The 13,084-nt window shown below is 35.9% G+C and overlaps 1 protein-coding gene across 2 annotated transcripts in view; it reads left to right on the forward strand.

The window, feature by feature from the left end:
* The window catches only part of lhx6a (LIM homeobox 6a), a 58,384-nt gene that overhangs the window by 15,229 nt on the left and 30,071 nt on the right, over positions 1-13,084 (forward strand). For both annotated transcript variants that reach the window (XM_060841375.1, XM_060841376.1), the window contains one exon: positions 5,707-5,927. In XM_060841375.1, the coding sequence (XP_060697358.1) occupies positions 5,707-5,927 (221 nt within the window). The remainder of the gene's footprint in view (positions 1-5,706; positions 5,928-13,084) is intronic.

The raw sequence follows: 13,084 nt of genomic DNA on the forward strand, positions 1-13,084 counted from the left end.
TTGATCTCCCTGTGACTGGCAGCAGATCATAACACACATAGGTTCTTCAAAGTGTAAGACGGATCTACAGCCTAAGTTCTAATTTAGTTTGAATTGCAATGTGATCATTTAAAAATACAAATTTATATTTACCCTATTTAGACAGAATGTTAAAACAATGAAAAATATTTACTGCAGCAAACAAATTGGGACACAAGTTCATATGTGGTTAAATTGGCCAGATTCTAAAATGATAACATCATAATCCAACAAAAAAAATCACAACATATTGAGACAATATGATCAGAATACTAGCTGCATCTGAAACAAAATCTTTAAATTCAGAAATACATAATATGAGTTAAAGAATTTTTACATGCAAGAAATTCATTGAAAGGGATACATGAAATAAATCTTGAAAATATTTCCAGTATCAAAGCTAGACTGAAGGACAACAGGAATAGTAATTGACAATCTGTAATAATCTAATGCTTTTGCAATGGCCTTTTTTTTTTCAAAATCAATGATTTTGTTCCATCTCCACTGAAATGGAGGCTGGTCAATATCTGTGACAACCAATACTGTCTCTCAAGCTTTATTTTATATGAAGATTCAATGACACTCAGTAAAGACAGTCTAAGCCAAATTATGTTTTGATATTAATAACTCTAAAGTACATTTGGATGTTCTAATTAGTCAAATTAGCAGTATTTTAATTTTCTATATTTGGTTGTTAATACTTTAAGCTGGTCTTCAGTGTATCCATCTGCAATTAAAGGTTTTATCAAGTATATTGATAGAACTGCGTCTCATCTCAAAATTTCATTGCATGGAACATGGTTAAAATGCATCTGACTGAAGGTTTAGAAAAAACCTTAATATATTGGATTGAAGTTTGAACATTGCACTTTAAACATCTTTTATTCTTTATTTGAAACTTTCTTTCTATTGACTGACAGTTGCTCATCAAAGTGAAAAATGATCTCATTTAAACTTAATTCTTTCACAATTAAATTCAGACTTGTACATTGTGGACTTGGGAGTTGTTTCATAGTGAAAGTGTGTTCAATGGAATTGTGAAGTAAAGGAGTGCATTAAAAATCAATGACTTTGATGTATTTAATGGTGCAGAATGCTTTGTTTGAGACAGCTTGGGGCAGAAATCCTTTGGGCAAGAATTCAGCTGCTGTGAATTCAGATTTTAAAGCATTTTAAAATCATTTCAAGAATCACAAATAGGGAATGGTTTGCAAGATATAGAAAAACATCTTTGATATTGATATATTTATATCACACTTGTTTGGGGTTATTGCATCAAAGTTGCGTGTCTCAGAGCAATCGCCTGCTTTGTGCTGAAAAGTTTTCTTTGCAATATCTGCCCTGTCAACTCCATACATTCAAATGCTGGTGATGCCAATGTGAAGTTTTATGAAGTTGCAAGAAAATGTTGACAACTATTGTAAACCTAATCTCAGCATGACTGCAGCAGGAATTAATGTATTGTAGTTGAATAGTTATCAATTCAATACACACTTAGAAGAAAAAGGAAAAAAGTACACTTTTAAAAGTATGAATTTAAAGTCCTGAAGCAATATATTTGAACTGTAGTCAGTGTAAGATAGGAACTGTAGCAACCAATTTACACACAGATCTGAATACCAGCAATGTGAGAATAACTACATATTTTGTGTTTCTGGTGACATTGATTTAAGGATAAATATTTCTCCCCTTCTCTGCTTGAAGCCAGTGATATGGGTCTTTTTAATCTCTGAGAATGCAGATAGGACCTGAAGTTAGTGTCTTATATAAAGGAGGGAACTCCTAAAAATCCAGTAATCTCTCAGTGCTGCATTGAATCATTCCTCCACATTTTCATGCTAAAATATTTGGTGTGAATCTCAACCTTCGGATTTAGAGGTGAAAATCCGACAATTAAGTTGAAACTTTACATATTTCATACCTGAGCAGGATTTTTGTTTTTACCTTCCATCTGCACCAGCCCCAGGCTACGAATATGTAAATGGTGACTTCATAAAATATTTTTGACAATCCAGTGACAAAATATAATTAAACTTTCTTATGGAATGAATGCTTAAAGGAGGTTATATTCATCATCTGGGATTTACTGTTTTAATACAGTACTTGCAGATGTGCTTTGGCAATGCAAGAGGAAATCTGGTTTATCACTTTTCTGACTATAAATCTGCACTATTGGCAGTTAAATAAATGTGTTCTTACCTTAAAAGAAATAAACTCTCCAGACTGTAAACTAAGGATATGCTCACCATCAGTATTCTGGCAAATTTCTAAAAATACTCTCCATTGTTACAAATGTTGCTTTTTGAAAATAACTTGAATTCCTATTTATTTTGATTGATAGGAAAAATTGCAACAATAACAAGTTCTGGCTTCTATTACCCTTTAAAGACTGATTTCCTTTTTTCAGTTTGTGAGAAACTATTATGTTTCCCATCGCATATTGCTTCCTGCAATAATATTCTGCATGAACGTAAGGCTAAATGAAACTGGACCAACTGAGAACAAAGCACGGAGCAAACATATGTTATCTTTATAGAGCTGTAGATGTTGAACATTATAATCTTAGAATATTCTTTGGATTAAAAACTTGCCTCTACCAAAGTACTTCCCCTCAAAAGACAGTCATCTGGTAATACATTTCCAGTGGTTAGAACAGAAAGCAATGCTTCAAAAATACTTGTACTTTACTTACAGAAGGATATTTACTGTACTTTAAAGCATTCACTGACTAGCATTTTTGGAACATTTATGTAAATTGGTAAGAAATAGGTGCTGGAATATGAGTGAACATATGAATATTCAACTGAGAAAAGTATTAGCCCAACTGTGAAGCTTATTACAGTCAAATAACCTGTTGATACTGGCTAAGGTACTTGAGAGTAGTAAAAACCCATTGGACTATGCTCTGCTTGGTCAGGCACTAGCAGGAGGATGGGCTTGGGGAGGTGGGGAGGACAGGAAATGAATGGTTCGGGAAGGGTTTGGTATGGCAAGAAAAGTTTGGAAAATAGGTTGGAGATTGAAGGCAGAATTAAATAACTGAATTTAATAGTTGCATGTTGTGTTGTATTCACAAGACCCTTTTACTTACTTAACAAAGTTTTATATACATTCATTTTAGAAGGTGTTAAGCCTATCTGGGTCAAGGGGAAGAGATGTTATTGTAAGATGGTAATTATGTTTCTGTTTAATGTATTTCTGTTTTGCTTCAGTACAGTTTGGCAGAGAAATTCCATTTAAGTCTCTGCCTTTAGCCAAATCAAAACTGTACTACATATTTCTAAGATGGTACATAAATGCCAGCAATTTGTTAAAGTACACGATCAATGTGAAAGGATGGTGTTGTCTTGGTCCCCAGCAGGCATGTGGAGAGAGCAGCTAAACTGAAAAAGCTCTGCTTTTAATGAAAACAGATATCACAAAATCAAGGCAATTACCAATGTTTAAAGGACAATTGCACACAAATTACAAGCCTGGAGAGGCTGAAGGGTCACTGTCCAATTGGGTTTTGTTTGTTCAACTGAGTGCAGCTACTGGTAGCAGGACTTAGAAATTTGTTTGTTGGATTCTAGGACAAGTCATAATGTTTTAAAGTTCTTCTACCTCTGTCAGTTAATTTTTTGTTCACTGAGTCAAACTATTTTGTTTAAATCTTTAATGCTTGTTATTTTTACATATTTTTATAAGTTCACAAATAAGTTTTCTTTATTGTTTAAATTAAATTAGAAGAAATTAAATTCTGCTTCACTGCAAGTGATGTGTTGGCAACTTTTTATAAAAGGCAATCTAAAAGGAAAGCCTAAAGTTTCTCCTTCAAAGTTAAATCTTCAAGTTCAACACACTATATTTAGGCTCATTAGTAAAAAACTGTTAATAGAATAATTTCTCCATCAGACCACAAATATGTGAAGAAATGATTTTAAAAATGAAATCACTAAAGAGAACAAATGACAGATGGTTATTTATTTAGCAGCCATTAAATGCAGCTTCTTTGTCTGGATTAATTAAGTAATCATCACTGAATATTGATTACTTAGTTAATACATATGTGCAAACCGTCTTGGAAGTTATAGGCTACAGTCAAATATTACTGTACTACAAGTCAAACATGCATTGTGTCTTAAACATTACCGTGGAAAGATGTGTACATGTTGGCCGCTAAATTAAATATTGAAAATGGTATATTAGATTTCAGAAATTAGGTGGTAAAAATGGTCACTGAAATCTCAGCTTGACATCTCCACGCTGGCCCATTTTTGGTTTCCTCGGCCCACATCTTCCATCCGAAAACCTTTATCGGTGGAACTTACAACTTTCAGTTCTGATTCTGGTGTCTGTCAGTCTTGTGAAAATTCACTAATGCGGCACCAGCCCGCTCAGAAACGTACGCATTTAGTAATAGGGTAATCTGTTGATGTATTATGAAATAATACAAGTTGACTCTTAAATTGAAGTGCTGTAAAACAATGCTGAGAATTACAAACATACTGCCTTCTGAAAATCCACCATGCGCTCAAATTTAATAGCTTTGTTTGATACACTTTACAATTAAATCCGCGTGTGCCAATAGTGATCATTAGATTACAATTGGGAAAACTGGAAAGGAACACAGGAAGAGAGAGAAGTTGAACATTGGAATATGGTGTTGAAGATTCCGTTTCTAAAATTATTATGTATATCACAAATTAATTGCACAATAATTGAAACTGTTTATGTCGAAGATAGTCGATGCAAACAGCTGTATGTCCTGCGACTCGGCACTGAAGGAGTTAAAAGTTGAATTGTAAGGATAGAGTTTTGCCTGTAAAAGATTATTAATACCGTCATGGCATTTAAACAAATAAACACAAATCCATGTTAAATAACGTCTGCAGGTTGTGTGTTATAAACACCTTATTGCATCGTCTGGTCTTTGCTTCTCTTGGCTCGTCCTCCCAAACTATAGCTTTGTCTCTGAGTCTCAGAACTGCCTTAACTTGGATTGTGGAGTTGTAGTAAACAAAGGATTGTTAATTACAAACAGGACAAAAAGAAAATTACAAAGTTACAATGTAATAAGCAGAGCCGTCAACTTTTGGGAGAAAGCGTTCCTCAGTGGGATTCATGATCAAAAAGAAATAGAGATCACGAACGCAGCTAAACATATGGAACTATTTTTTAAAAATGTGCTGTATTTAAAATGTGTCATATTAATAAACTATAGGAGTGACTCTCCAATTTAAAATCAGTAACATTTAACACGCCTGATTATGATACATAAATAGGAAAGATGGAACAAACTTCTATGAAGGTATCATTTAAAAGTTGTAGGAAATTAACATTTACAAACTGTAACTTAATCTTTACTGGAGGGGGAGCACACCCTCGGGCCAATCTATAATCCAGCGAAGAGAGTTGTCCTTTTCTGAAACCCTGATCAGGCCCCTAGTTTAAGAGTCATATGATGATTACCAAATTCACTAAAGCAGGTATGTCTTCAGCTGTTTCTAATGGTATGAATTAATGTTGGGGGCATGCAGGACCAGATTTCTTTAATTACTTTTTCATTAGATGTCATGCTCAAAAACTCACAATATTTCAGACCACCCACCATTAAAGCTTCATTTCCTGACATTTTATGATACATGACTTCAGCTACACATCTGAGACTTAATTGCATTTTCTGATGTATTGTTTCCTCTTTTCCAGCCGGTTTGGCACGAAGTGCGCCCGTTGTGGTAGACAGATCTATGCCAGTGACTGGGTACGGAGAGCACGGGGTAATGCCTACCACCTGGCATGCTTTGCTTGTTTCTCCTGTAAGAGGCAGCTCTCCACTGGGGAGGAATTTGGGCTGGTCGAAGAAAAAGTCCTGTGTAGGATCCACTATGATACCATGCTGGAAAACCTCAAGCAAGCAGCGGAGAATGGTAATTGTAGTGAGATTGTTCATCGGATTGATTTGTGTACTGCATGTGCTTTCAACATATACTGTTTGTGTATTTACCCAGTTAAATGCTGCAGCACATTTAACCAAGAGATGTTGTATTTGAGATTAAGTTTTTTTTAAAAGAAAGGATTGGAGCGCAAGTAAAATGTTCTGTTTGTGAAATGTTGCACCCCCATATTCATTTGCTCATTCTTTCAACAAGTCAATCTAAACAAAATACTGTAGAATGTTTGATATGAAAGAGATTTGGCTTTTGGAACATTCTGTTGTATCTTGGTGACACTTGTTAAAGTCTGGCTGGAATTGTGCTGGTCATTGAGTCGCATTTATATGTCTGGTTCAGCATTTTGCACTTCTGGCTGTATTCTGTGTTGTAGTTGAATCAGAAATTGTTTGTTATAGGAATGATTGGAAGATGAACGATTGGAATTAGGTGCTTCATTCAGGAGTTAACAGAACTGTATGCTCATGTGGTTTAAAAATGCCTACAAAACAATAGCTCTAACCAAAGAAACAATGTTGATGGTGTTCTTACATCTTTTCTGCCTATTGCCTAGTTTTCTTAACCCTGTTTTTGCTCCTATATACCATCACACACCAGGGGTAAATGATAATTACATGTCCATCATCAATGGCAATTCAGAACTGGACAACAGGACACAATTCTGTCCTTTATAAGAGGAAACAATACATCAGAAAACGCAATTAACTCCGAACAAAATTAGTCATTACATTTTGTTTTCCTCTGACCATTGAGTGCTTTGTGCCCATATGATACCCCAACTAATAATTTGAGCAGGGAACACATTCAACTCTCCTTTCTGAGTCGTCACAACAAACAACAGGTCATAAAACTAATGGTCGAGAGACACTCATCTATTTAACTTTGGAGTAACAATAATTATTTTATTCACACATGCAAAGATGGTCATTGCTGGCTGGACAGCATTTATTGCCCATCCCTAGTTGCCCTTTAGAATGTGGCACTTTTGAACTGTTGCAATCTGTGTACTGTAGGTAGACCCACAATGCCCTTAGGGAAGAAATTAGGTATCTTCCTAAATGTGTAACTCTCTGCATTGTAATGTCCTACACCTGCCATTCTTATGACTTGTTGAATTTATATTAATTATCTTGTTAAAATCACAGAATTTTTTTTCTCTGAGAATCTACAGCCACCAGTAACTGCTGCAAACATATCTCAGAGATTTTGCCTGTGGTGTCAGAGGCGTAGTGTGAAGTGATAGGATATGTAGAAAGAATTTTTTTTCTCTGTCAGGAGATAACTTTTAACTAATGCTAGCATTCGGTGGTGATATTGAGAAGCAAGTCTCCTCACACGTGGGAGTGTAAATTGGAATAGGCACTTCCAGAAAGGTGGTGAACGTAGGCCTCAAAAAAAAGTAATTGCTGTGATTGTTAGATTTTTGTTTGGTATGGAGTCAAGATGGGCAAATAGAGTTAAAGTACAAATTGATCAAGGTTTTATTAAATTGGCTTTAACAACCATACAGCGAACTCTGGTTCCTATGTCCCATGCAATTCAAATTCAGAAAATAGAATTAAAGTACAGTATGGTAACCAGCCTCTGGATAATTTTGGATGTTTTGTTTGAAAGTAACAATAAATTGTTCATCTTTACAATCATTTTCCTTTGTGTTTTGTACATTATGATAATACTTCAAAGAAGCAGTAGCACTTAATTAGCCTGAAATAATGTTCCACAGCTGCAAGTATCGATTATTATCCAAACAAGTCTATCGGTAAATAAATGACTTGTGGTAGCAATTATCTTAAAGGATTTAGCATAGATGTGGTGAATCAGACAGGGTCAGTTTAATAATAAACATTAAGCCCACAAAGATCATCTTGGAGAATTTTATCAGAAAGGCACTATTCCAAAAGTTCTTACAAGCCTCTTGAATGTTACCTGGTTATTATCATAGCCTCCTTCTCTGCTGTACTATTCTATTTGGTGACCAATCAGTGCTGATTCTGTTGAAGAACAACTCAATGTATCCCATTTCCCCACTCTTTCCCCAATACCTGCATTTGTTTTTTGAAGTTATTGAATTCCCTTTTGAAGGTGTCTATTGAATCTGTATTCACCATCCTGCCAGGCATTGCATTTCAAGTCCTAACTATCGTATAAAAGCAAAATACTGCAGTTGTTTTAAATCTGAAATTAAACCTGAAAGTACTAGAAATATTCAGTGAGCCAAGCAGTATCTGCTGCAAGGTCACATAACTGAAACATTCAGGTTGTCTTTCTCCACAGATGCTGACTGACCTATTTCCAGCATTTTCTGTTTTTATTTTTATCCACTTGTTCCATTTTAAACTAAAGCTTTTCCTCATGTTGTTTCTTTTTTTGTCAACCACCTTAAATCTGTGCCCTCTGGGTATTGACCATTTGAAAATTGGAAACAGTTTCTCTTTAATTACTGTATCTAATCCAATCATGTTTTAAGCACCACCTCTCAATCTCCTCTTAGTTTTCTTTAGTCGAAACAAAAACAATTGTAGCATCTACTGTATATCTAATCTAACAGTACTCTTTTCTTTCTGAATCAATTCTGATAAATCCTAACAAACCCTGTTTCCTGAAGTGTGGTTTTTCAGAATTGGACACAACATCCCAGCTGGTGGCAAGACGGTGTTTTATAAAAGTTAAACTTAACGTCCCAGCTTGTGCAGAAATGTTATCTCATATTAGCAATGTTTCTTATTTTGTAGTGGGGCTTGGGGTAGACGATTGCCTCAGCCAGCAGAATAATGTGTCGTGGGTGGAAACACAATGTTTACTTTGAGTGGTGTACTGGCCTTTAACCAAGCGGCTGTGCTGGGAAATCAGTCACATCAATATACTCCATTGAAGATAAAGATGCTTTCATGTTGTAGCTCTCATGTCCACTTATGTTGTCTTTACAAAGAAATTGGAAATTAGAATATGCAATCATTTTCATCTTAATTGTTAAAATAAATTAAGATTACACTATCCTCGAACTATAATCAGAATCACTCACAACTTTGCCAATGGGAAAGGCCTACACTTCCAACAGCACCTTAGTAGCAACTTATTCACTAATAGTTTCTCTTTCAGTTGTGATAGTATTGTGTTGTTATCATTTTCTTCACAAACAATAAATGACCAACCAAAAGACTAATAATGACTGGTTAGCTGTACGACAATGTGCCCGTAACATGATAAAATTTTCTTAATAGGAGCAAGTAGCAAATTAAATTTGTTACTAAGTCACATAAGGAGATGTGGGACAGATGATAAAGTTGTTTAAAGAAGAGTTTTTAAGAAGGAGAAGTGAAAAGATTTCGGAAGGGAATTCCACAGCTTAGGTTCTGACACTTACAGGCACAACAGTCAACAGGGACTGTACAGCAAAAGAATTAGGGATGCACAGGAAGTCAACCTAGAAGAAACACATAAATCTGAGGGCTGTTGGGCTAAGGACATCAGAGATGGTGAAGAGGAGATGACATGAACGGATTTGAAAACAAGGATTAGAATTTAAAAATTGAGGCATTGGGAAACAGAGAGCCAATATGTGTCAATGAGCTCATGTACAACAGTTGGACAGAACTTAACTCTGCTGCTTATAAGTTTGTGTCTTCAGTGAGCTCAGGTTTACAGAGCGTTCAAGATAAGAGGCTAACTGGGAGAAATTTGGAATAGTTAAGACTAGAATTAACAGAAGACTAAAGTTAACAATAACATGAAATTTAGCTGCAATTGAAGGAGGAGGGTTGGAGATGAGCAATGATTTGGAGGCAAAGTTTGGTGGTCCTACTATTGCAGAGTACATGAATCTATCCAATGTTATCTTATAGTTAATGAAGCTTTGTTTCCTGTACAACAAAAGTAAATAAAGACACATAAAATGCAGGGAATGCTCTCCTGTTTAGACACCATCTGAGGGGAGAAGCAGAATCAATGATTCTTCTTTCAAGGAAAAGGTAGAAAAACGGTTTTCCCATGGGCCTCAATTGTAAAATGTCAAACTCGTTGAAGTGGATGAGAAACCCCATCACCAAAAGAAAACAGGATGACAGCAGAGTTAAAATGGAAATGCAAGGCTTACCTTTCTGCTTCCTCATCCTGATTCTCAAGCCCTTCCAATAGGTTTCCAGGCATTTGTTCGAACAGAGTGGGTACTTCATTAATCAATGCAAAGCACAAGCTTATTGCAAATGTACGGCCTACTGGACAGCACGTTGCTTCTGCATAATAAGACCTGTCTCGAGATACTCCGTACTCATCTATTTAATGTTAGAATTAGTTTTGAGGGAGGAGAACAAGCAAGGTAGTGGTTCCTCCAAGTTCTGCAGGAATAATGTAGGATTCTCCTCCTGGCATCATACCTTTATTCTTTATTCTTGTCCGTGTTGGCCTCTGAGCTGTCAAGTATTGTGTTATGTTGCTTTCACTGCATATATGTCAATAAAGCATGGCTCTAGAAACAAATAGGATCTGTGCTTAGATGATTTATATCTTAACACAAGCTATTCACCTTGATAATATCCCTGCACATCTGAGATTACAAACATTCGTCAATCTCTCTTCAAACATTTCCAACTAACTCTTCAGCGCCAACAGTGCATTGAAGGCAGAATTCCAGATTTCCACTCATCTCTATGGGAAAAGAGTGTGTTTCTGTGAAATGTATTACATTTCAGGTGCTCCCAAATTTGCTAGGGTTACGAAGCTGCAGACCAAACTGGAGCAGTATACAATATTGTAGGACAACCACATGTAGGCCAAAAACCCAGGCTTGCTTTGGTCTCCTTTTTAGGCACAATGTGATCATGTGAAACTTATAGCACAAGCTGGGACATTTGAGAAACCATATTTTGTGACAGAGCTTCAGGAAGAACTAGTCCAGTTTTAATTAGTAAAATTAACAATAACCCCATGAGTTGGAAACAGAATTGCTTTTCAGCAGCTGTAATATGGCACATGATTCACTTGACTTGAATACATTGTCTTTCTGATAAGGCCATAAGCCACAGGAGCAGAAGTACACTATTTAGGCCATCGTATTTTCTCTAACATTCAATGAGATCATGTTCGATATAATAATCCTCAACTTCACTTTTCTTGCCTACTCTTGTAACCCTTGATACTCTTACTGATTGAAAATCTGTCTATCTGCAGTAAAGAATTCCACAGATTCACTACCCGCTAAAAGAAGAAATTCTTCCTCATCTATTTTTAAATACGGATGACAACTTATTCTGATATATGTCCTTTGGTCCTGCACTCTCCCACGAGGAGAAACAACCTTTCCTCATCTTTTCTGTTAAATCCCTCAAGAATTTTTCATCTTTCCATAAGGTTGCCTCGATTCTTCCATATCCCAAAATACTCAATCGACTCAACCTTTCCTCATAGGGCAATTCTTCCAGTCTAGTGAACCTTCTCTTGACTGTCTCCCATAACATGATATCTTTCCTTAGGTAAGAGACACAAAATTATTCATTGTATTCCAGCTATGCCATGTATAGGTTTGGAAAAACCTCCCTATCATTTGCTTAATTATTATAAATTGTACGTCATGTCTCCCACTTGTCCCTCAGCTGTCTTCAGTGAAAAGGGGAAAACTTTGAAGTGGGGAGAAAATACCAAGTACTATTGTATCAAGTTATTGAATCTGCTTCAGATAATGGATGGTGATATATCTCTAAAGGCTTACCCATTAGTGACCCTACACATTAATATCAGTGTTTTCAGACTTGGGGATGTCACAATACAGCCCAGCAATTTAATATGATGTGTGTCCTTTCCAATAGAGAGACATCAGGATTAGCAACCTCACTGGTTATTTCCCTCCCTTGTCTGGAGGCATTGATATTTTCCAATTCCTAAGTATTTCCAAGTTTAGATCCTACAACCCACACAGGAATCAAACTTGAACTCCTTCTTTGTCTTAATTACTCAATAACACAACACAAGGTGCAGTTGCTCAATGAGCTGCTGAGGAGGTATATTACATGGCTGAGTGTGCAGAAAATCAAAATAAAAGGCTTATGTTCAGGATATCTCAAGAGAGGGAAAAACCACCAGTTCATCTTAGTCTGGCCCTCTTCCATGCATTTCTCCTGGCACTTTAGTATGGATTACTGTTAGTGTTAGAATCACAAAGTATACAGTGTCTGCTCTCGCAATGGAAAGAGATTGACCAGGGGCAAGAGCCCAGGAGAGTAGAAAATAGAGAAAGTTGAGGAAAAATTGTAAATAGAAAAAAAGGCTTGTCTTCACAAACATAAGCATATACTGTTTAACTAGGCCAAAACATAGCTCCACTTTGCCAAATATTTCTCAGATGTCATGGCAATAGAGACACATTGGCAGATTCTAAACCCACAGGCACATTCATCTTGTAGATTCCTCTCACCCAGACATCTCTTCATTTGATCTCCTGAAGGAACCATTTTAAGCCAAGGATAGAAATCTAGTTGCACTCATTGAAACCAATGTTTCTTATGACAGTAACATACTTTCGCAAAATTCCAATTGGAGAAAAATATTAGAGGCGGTATGGATGGACACTGACCTTTGCATTACAAATTATTTCATTGATAACATGTGCAACAATTTGTATATAAAGTAGTCCCTTGAAATACTTCAATTGTCCAGATAGATTGCAATGATCTATTTTTTTGTATTCCGTATTGCATTTAATGAATTCCCCGCTATAAGAAACAGATTAAACTATCTGAAATTAAATCTAATGCAATTCTAGAGTAATAGCATTACAAGCTCTATCTACACAATGATTTGTAAAATATACTTCCTTGAAATGAACAGGTGAAATCCCAGAGCAATTACAAAATAACAAGAGCCTCTGCTAAGAACAATTGGGACATTTCTATGTGTTCATGTGCTTTCAGCAACACACAAGCCTCTTACTAAACATTTCCTCCAGCCATAGGCTTCAACTTTCCTTCTTAGACATTAGAAATTGGCATCTTTTCTTCAAGAATGCAAGATCTTGAATGTAAATTGTAACTTTCACAGCCTCAGAATATCCCGAAGTGTTTTACTTTCAATGATGTAATTTTGAAGCTGTAATGTCAATATTTTTATACAGGAAATGCACTGTTAGAGATGACCTCAGTTAC

This window comes from Hemiscyllium ocellatum, chromosome 21, assembly GCF_020745735.1.
Source record: "Hemiscyllium ocellatum isolate sHemOce1 chromosome 21, sHemOce1.pat.X.cur, whole genome shotgun sequence".
Taxonomy (NCBI): domain Eukaryota; kingdom Metazoa; phylum Chordata; class Chondrichthyes; order Orectolobiformes; family Hemiscylliidae; genus Hemiscyllium; species Hemiscyllium ocellatum.